The following is a 7,494-nucleotide window of genomic DNA, read 5'->3' on the forward strand; positions in this document are numbered from 1 at the left end:
TATTCAGTTAAAGTTCCAAGAGGTCCGGTCTCTATATTTCTTTCCCAGCGGAGGTCCGGACAAATATATATATATATATATATATATATATATATAACATAATTTTTTTCACATTCTACCTTTATAATGTATATAGGATAGTATAAGCTTGGAGGGTCTTCACCTGTCGCGACGTTCATGGGATTATATTTTTCATCTCCCGGTTTCCCCGGATATACACTCATCTATTTTTTCTGCTCCTCCACGTTTACGGATCCGTCAAAGAGGAGTGAACTGTTCAAATCTCTGCCAACTGAACTTTGTTCAACATCTGGATCTGAACTTGTCTTCACAGCCTCCTTTGAATATGGCCTTAGTGAACGCTAGGTCCGTATGCAATAAAACTTTCATTCTACATGACTTTTTTACCCGTTGGGATCTGGACATTTTGTGCTTGACTGAGACTTAGGCCGGTGCTGGTGAGTTGTCAGTTTTTGAAGAACTTTACCCACTGAACTGCTGTTTTATTAGTACCCCAAGATCTGCTGGTAGGGGTGGTGGGGTTGCAATGGTTTTTAAACAATCACTTAATATTCAATCAGTTTCTGTTCGAACTTTTTCATCGTTTGAAGTATAGTGTGTAGCATTACAGTCTATTTCATCCCTGCTGTTCTGTGCCCTCATCTTTAGGCCACCTAAGGTTGGAAGTACTTTTACTAGTGAGTTTTCTGAATTTTTAACTTCTGTTGCCCCGTTGTATGATCGTATGTTGCTACTGGGTGATTTTAATATACATCTTTGCTGCCCAGGGCGTTCTTTGGTTGCTGAGTTTTGTAATATCTTGGACTCGTTCGGTTTTTCTCAACATATAAATCAAGCAACTCATGTTTTTGGTCACACACTTGACCTTATTATGTCATTTGGTTCTTCTGTAGTTGATATTGTCATTGATGATGCTTCCTTCTCTGATCACAAACCCATTCTTTTTAAGGTTCCTGCTGTAACCTCTGCTACTGTGAATAAGCCTGCTGGTTTTTATTCTCGTTTTATAAACTCACTGACTGTTTCTCAGTTCAATGAAGATTATCTAGCTAATGCTGTTGAAAAATCTATCTTGCATGCTGCAAAGGCGTCCTATGGGCCTGACGATTTGATTTCTCTGTTTTACACAGATTGTTCTAATATCTTAGATTCTATTGCTCCTTTTAAAATAAAAAAAACAAAGATAAAAGCTTATTACTGGTTGGATGACAACGCTCGCTATCTTAGACAGGCGTGCCATAAAGCAGAGAGAAGATTGAAGCATGATCGTCTGACTGTGTCTTTTGAGATTTTTAAAGAGTGTCTGGTTAAGTTTCAGAGCGCTGTAAGTCAGCTAGATCAAAATATTTTTCAGAACTGATTAGCGCACACTGTCATAGACCTAGGGTTTTATTCTCCACAATAAATTCAGTAATTAATCTGAATTCCCAGTTTTCTAGGGAGCCGTCAGCAGGACTCTGTGAGAAATATTTGACATTTTTTGTTGACAAAGTGAGAGCCATTCGCTTATCTTTTACTTCACAGCTTTCAGACCGTTCTTTGAACTCGCCTGCTAGTCCATTTTCATTTTGTCATTTTCAACATGTCTCTTTAATGGAATTTTCCGATCTCGTTAATAAAATGAAGTCTACTAACTCCTCACTGGATGTTATTCCTTCTGAGATCATAAAAGCAGCTTTTCCAGTAATTGGCCCCAGTGTCCAAGTGTTGATTAACTTATCTTTGGACACTGGTGTGGTTCCGAACTGCTTTAAGCATGCGGTTGTTCAGCCTTTACTTAAGAAGCAAGGTTTGGATGAAAGTTGCTTTAACAATTTTCGGCCTGTCTCAAAGTTATCATTTTTGTCAAAGCTTTTGGAAAAAGTTGTGCAATTACAGCTGATCACATTCTTAAATACAGCTAATTTATTAGAACCTTTTCAATTTGGTTTCACTGCTTATCACAGTAGAGAGTCTGCTTTACTTAAAGTGTTCAATGATATTTTGGTTGCAGTTGATGCCGGTAAAAATGCGGTATTGATTCTACTGGATCTTACAGCTGCCTTTGATACCGTGAATCATAATGTTCTTATTTGCCGTTTAGAACATCTGATCGGTATCAGGGGCACAGCCTTATGATGGTTTAGCTCATATCTCAAAGACAGGTCTTTTGCTGTGGAGCTAGGCAAGTTTTCCTCATAATCTGCCCCAATTATTAGTGCTTATATATGCGCCCTCTGGGGGATATTATCAGGAAGCACAATGTTTTGTTTCATATATATGCTGATGATACGCAGTTGTACCTCCCACTAAAAGCTGGTGATTCCATTCAGCCATTGCTGGAATGTATCTCAGATATTAAAAAATGGTTAACAAATAACTTTCTCCAACTCAATGAGAACAAAACAGAAATTATTGTTTTTGGTCCCCAAAAAATGAGAATGGATATTATTGAGGAGCTGGGCAATCATTTCCCCTCCATTTCCTCACAGGTTAGAAACCTGGGCTTTATCATAGACTCAGAATTATGTTTGTCCAAACAAATTAATTCTGTTGTTAGGAACAGTTTTTATCAATTACGGGTCATCTCCAAACTTAAATTATTTATGTCTTTTCAAGATTTGGAGAAGGTTATTCATGCTTTTATTACCTCACGTTTAGATTACTGTAATTCACTGTACTCAGGTCTTCCTCAGTCATCGCTTTCACGCCTCCAGTTGGTACAAAATGCAGCTGCAAGGCTGCTGACTGGGGCAAAGAAATATGACCATGTCACTCCAATTTTAGCTTTGCTTCACTGGCTTCCGGTCAGTTTTAGAGTTCAGTTTAAGATTCTGCTGTTTGTTTTTAAAGCTCTGAACAATCATGCTCAATCTTATCTTAAAGATCTTATTATCCCTTTGTCATCTACCAGACTTTTAAGATCCACTGACATGGCTCTTTTATCTGTCCCTCATTCCCGTTTGAAAACTAAGGGTGACAGAGCCTTTTCAGTCACTGCCCCCTTGTCTGTGGAACCAATTGCCTCTAAACTGTCACCTTGCACCTTCCATTACCATTTTTAAATCGAGGTTGAAAACATATCATTTCTCCTTAGCATTTTAATTTCATTTCATTGTTGTGTTATTGTCTGTCTTTTTTTTTTATTATTTTCTGTGTTTCCTTTTCTCTTTTAATTTTATTTTACATTGTTAAGCACTTTGGATAGCTTTGCTATGTTGAAATGTGCTATATAAATATAATTTACTTACTATATGCTTAAATTCATTTGCCTTTAAAATAACTGATTTTAGTTTTAAAAAATTGTCAGCCATTTATCAGTTATTAACCAAAACATATAAATAAATATCATCTTAACTGTATCAGCCAGAATATTGGTGCATTCCTAATTTCATATTTTCTTGACAAATAAGTGCTAGGGTTTTAATTAGCAGTAATATCTGGAAAATATACAGCTATAATGTAACTCCATCATAGCTATATTCAGAAACATACTTTTGCTGGAACTCAGTGGCAAAATATGGCATACAATATAACCTTTATGCATTATGCAGAATCCTTTATCCAAAACGACTTACAAAAGAGGAACAAGAGCAGTTTTTCAAAGAACCAACAATATTTGCAATTATAAGGTTTATTAGACAACTAGATTAGGAAGCAAGAGAAGAAATCTCTTTAAGACTATTCTTAAGAATGCTTGCAAGAATTAGTTACTCTTGTGTTTTGACTCGGGCATCTGTCAATATTACGTGTTTCTCCTGTTTCAGAGTTCTGTCTCTCTTGTGGAAAGACGAGAGTGGCGACCTTCCACCCGCTGTTTGAAGGAGGCCTTTGCCTAACATGCAAGGTACGAGTTGAACTTAAATTCTCAAAACACAAAACAACACAACTCGAGAGTCTGGGAACATGGTTCTCCAACACGTGCTGACATGATTGCTCATAAATGTGTGAAACAACAGCACTCCATCCTTACACCTGGACACCAGTATTGTATCTATCGATTACCTTTAGGGGACAAAGAAGGTGCCATGGATGTATGGATTTTTTTTAATTAATTAATTTTTTTCAGATGTCGTAGATCATTTCCATTTCCTGTTACACTCTGTTTGCAGCCACACGATATATTGCTTCAAACAGGGATTCTGGTTAGAAGGACACTTAGCTCTTTAAGTTATTTACACGTGTTTTTATTTGTGTTTGTGTCAGGATGTTTATTTGGAAATCTCCTACATGTACGATGACGATGGCTACCAGTCGTACTGCACTGTGTGCTGTGGCGGCAGAGAGGTGCTGCTTTGCGGAAATGCCAACTGCTGCAGGTACGAAACCCAACACACTTTCTCATGCTTCTCACAAACTTGTTCTTGTCCCACAATCTCTTATTCAATCTCGCATTTCATTTCACTAGCATCTTGGCATTTCGTCACACTTTACTTCAATAACCGCCCAACCACCTCCCCCCCTCCACAATCTCTGAGCCGTTCAGATATTTGTCTTCTTATCTTCCTCAGCATTGACATATTGGCTTTCTTTAAAGGCAAAGTGTGTCATTTATTTACCATTAGCCACAAACTGCTGCCAATCTGCCAATTTTCTGACTATTTAGAATATTTCACAATCATTTATTTCAGTGGACTGTTGCCAGTTTTTATTAATCAATTAAACTAATAATAACATTTCAAGTAGTTGTTGCATGTTAGAATAATGCAGTTTTATTTAGGCCCAATACTGGTCTCCTGTACTCGTACTCGTACTCGTTAAAATGCCCGGATACCAAACGCCGATACCACGACCGAGTCTGGGAAAAAAATTTAAGTTCAGGTTTGCATGAAGCTGACTGACAGAATGCCCAGGAGACTACAGGCTGTCATTAAGGCTAAGGGTCACCCGACTAAGTATTGATAGTTGTGTAAATTCTGTCATACTAACAGCTGTCTGAATAATTTTTGGTTGATTGTAATCTATTACATACTTTTCTATCAAAGTTATCTAACATTATCAAGCTGAATTTGTTCTGACACAGTTTAACTCTGAGTTCTTGTCATATTTTATTACCATTTTCTAAACTATAGCAAATAAACTGCGATAATGTGAGAAATATTGAAGGTGTCTGAATAAATTTTGGTTTGACTGTATCTATTTGATAAATGAAGTTAACCAACTAACATTATACATACCCTTTTGGTTTCTGTACCCAATATTTAAAACATTTACAAATGCAATAAAAATATTGATATCGGTACTCGGTATCGGCAAGTACCAAAAATAAAAGTATCGGTATCGGGCGAGTACTGGAAAAAGTGGTATCGGTGCATCCCTAGTTTTATTCTAACTGCATTTTTCGAACCTAAAGCAGTTGCAGATACAGTGACATATTTACAGTAGTCTTCATTTGGGCTATCAATCAATTAAACATTTTAATCATATTAATGACATAGTATGCTGATTATTTGCAAATAATCATACACTATCATTTAAAAGTTCGGGTCAGTAAGATTTTGCAATGTTTTTGAAAGAAGTATGTAATGCTCATCAAGGCTTCATTTATTTGATCAAAAATACAGTAATATTGTGAAATATTATAATTTAAATGAATGTTTTTCTGTTTTAATATATCTTACAACATTATTCATCAAAGCTGAATTTTAGCAGCTCTCATGAATAGAAAGTTTAAAATAACATTTATTTAAAACAGGAATCTTTTTGTAGCATGTTTAATGTTCTTACTGAGATATTTCAAACTTATGAAATTTATGTGTGGGATCAAGAGGCATGAGTAACTGTGTATTACTTTTAATTGATTTATCAATTACATTTTTTATCACAGTATTTTTTGTAATTAATGTTAAATGAATGTGTTTAATTGACAGCTGCACTCTTTATTATTTTATTTTTTTAAATGTTTAAGTTGAGTTCCAATCAGTTGACAATACAGAATTACTCTTTAAAACTTCTAATTACTTATAAAAAATAAGAACATGAAAGCAATGAAAACATTTAGTATTGCTTTGTTTGTACAGTATTTATTCATAATCTATCTATAATCAAGATGAACGCTAAACTGAAAAGATAGACTAGAAACAGACACATGAACAAAAGCACAATGAAACTAAACACAATCCTGACAGCTGAGGTGCTAGACTTTGTATTATATTTTTTTATACACATGTACGCCACCTTAAATTCATAGAATGCACACTTTCATCCTTTCAATAACATTTTTCTTTTCCTCATCATTTTTTAGTTTTGTCACCCCTAGGAAACCCCTAGTTTGGAAACTGTTGGTTGATGATGAACTTTACAATATTTATGTGATATGGTTGCTGCTGTGATACTATTCTCTGTTACTGATCTACAATGCTGGCTAAAAGTTTTTTTAAGTGTTTGAAGCTTTGGCTTTTCAGAATCATGTCAGGCTGCTCAAGCAAAAAGCATTGTTTTAAAAGTGCCATAGTGTCAACCTACACATGGTTTACATATTAAACTCAAATATTAGAAAATATTAGAAAAAAATACTCTTCACCTTTAACACTGTCGGTTTCTTTTGCCTATTTAAAGGCTGCCTTTGATCAGTGTCTCTGTCCACAGGTGTTTCTGTGTGGACTGTCTGGATATATTAGTGGGAGCAGGAGCAGCCAACAGCGCCCGTGATCTGGACCCATGGCGCTGCTACATGTGTCAGCCACTGGAGCAGTACGGCGTGTTAAAAAAACGCCACGACTGGAGCCTGAAACTACAAGAGTTCTTCGTCAATGACAATGGACAGGAGTTTGTGAGTCTCACATGAACATTTACACAGAGGGAAATACTCTAGATTTTTATAGATTTTAATTATACAATTTATTTACCTTCATTTACTTTCAGGAAAGTCCAAAGATTTACCCTGCAGTCCCAGCAGAGCAGAGACGTCCAATCAGAGTCCTTTCACTGTTTGATGGCATTGCAACAGGTTTATGTGATATCTCTTTGGATTCTATATTCACCTTTTCTGGTTAAATTATCAGCATTAGTGATTCACAGATGCCAATAATATGTATACAATATTGATATTATATCATATGATTAAAAATGCATATTCATAAAATGTATAAAAATGCCATAGAGTTATAAGTTTCAAACTACAAGACTTTTCCAGGTCTATAAACACTTGAAAATATTAGGCTAACTTATATATCCAGGTTTCAATAGACTAGATTTTCTTCAAAGAAAAAGGGGGTGAATTAAAATAATAAATATCTTGAGTTGTAGGTGTTTTTGCTCATTTTAACTTTGACTTATTTAAAATTATTTTAAGTCATCTTGAGGGCCCCTTGGAAGTTTGCTGAGGCCCCTTAGTGGGCCCCAGACCCCCAGTTGAGAACCATTTGCACCACTGGTATTTTATCTAGTAACATGCACAATTATGAAAAAAAACTAAATAGTATATAATAATATTAAATTAATTAAAATTAAGTATATATATATATATATATATATATATATATATATGTCACT

General features: G+C 35.3%; 1 protein-coding gene across 2 annotated transcripts in view; it reads left to right on the forward strand.

The window, feature by feature from the left end:
• LOC107563667 (DNA (cytosine-5)-methyltransferase 3B-like) overlaps positions 1 to 7,494 on the forward strand; it is a 67,828-nt gene that overhangs the window by 54,324 nt on the left and 6,010 nt on the right. For both annotated transcript variants that reach the window (XM_016248604.1, XM_016248603.1), the window contains exons 12-15: positions 3,768 to 3,847; positions 4,207 to 4,319; positions 6,589 to 6,772; positions 6,865 to 6,949. In XM_016248604.1, coding sequence (XP_016104090.1) covers positions 3,768 to 3,847; positions 4,207 to 4,319; positions 6,589 to 6,772; positions 6,865 to 6,949 — 462 coding nt within the window. The remainder of the gene's footprint in view (positions 1 to 3,767; positions 3,848 to 4,206; positions 4,320 to 6,588; positions 6,773 to 6,864; positions 6,950 to 7,494) is intronic.

Source organism: Sinocyclocheilus grahami, unplaced genomic scaffold (assembly GCF_001515645.1).
Source record: "Sinocyclocheilus grahami isolate Dianchi unplaced genomic scaffold, SAMN03320097.WGS_v1.1 scaffold885.1, whole genome shotgun sequence".
Classification (NCBI taxonomy): Eukaryota; Metazoa; Chordata; class Actinopteri; order Cypriniformes; family Cyprinidae; genus Sinocyclocheilus; species Sinocyclocheilus grahami.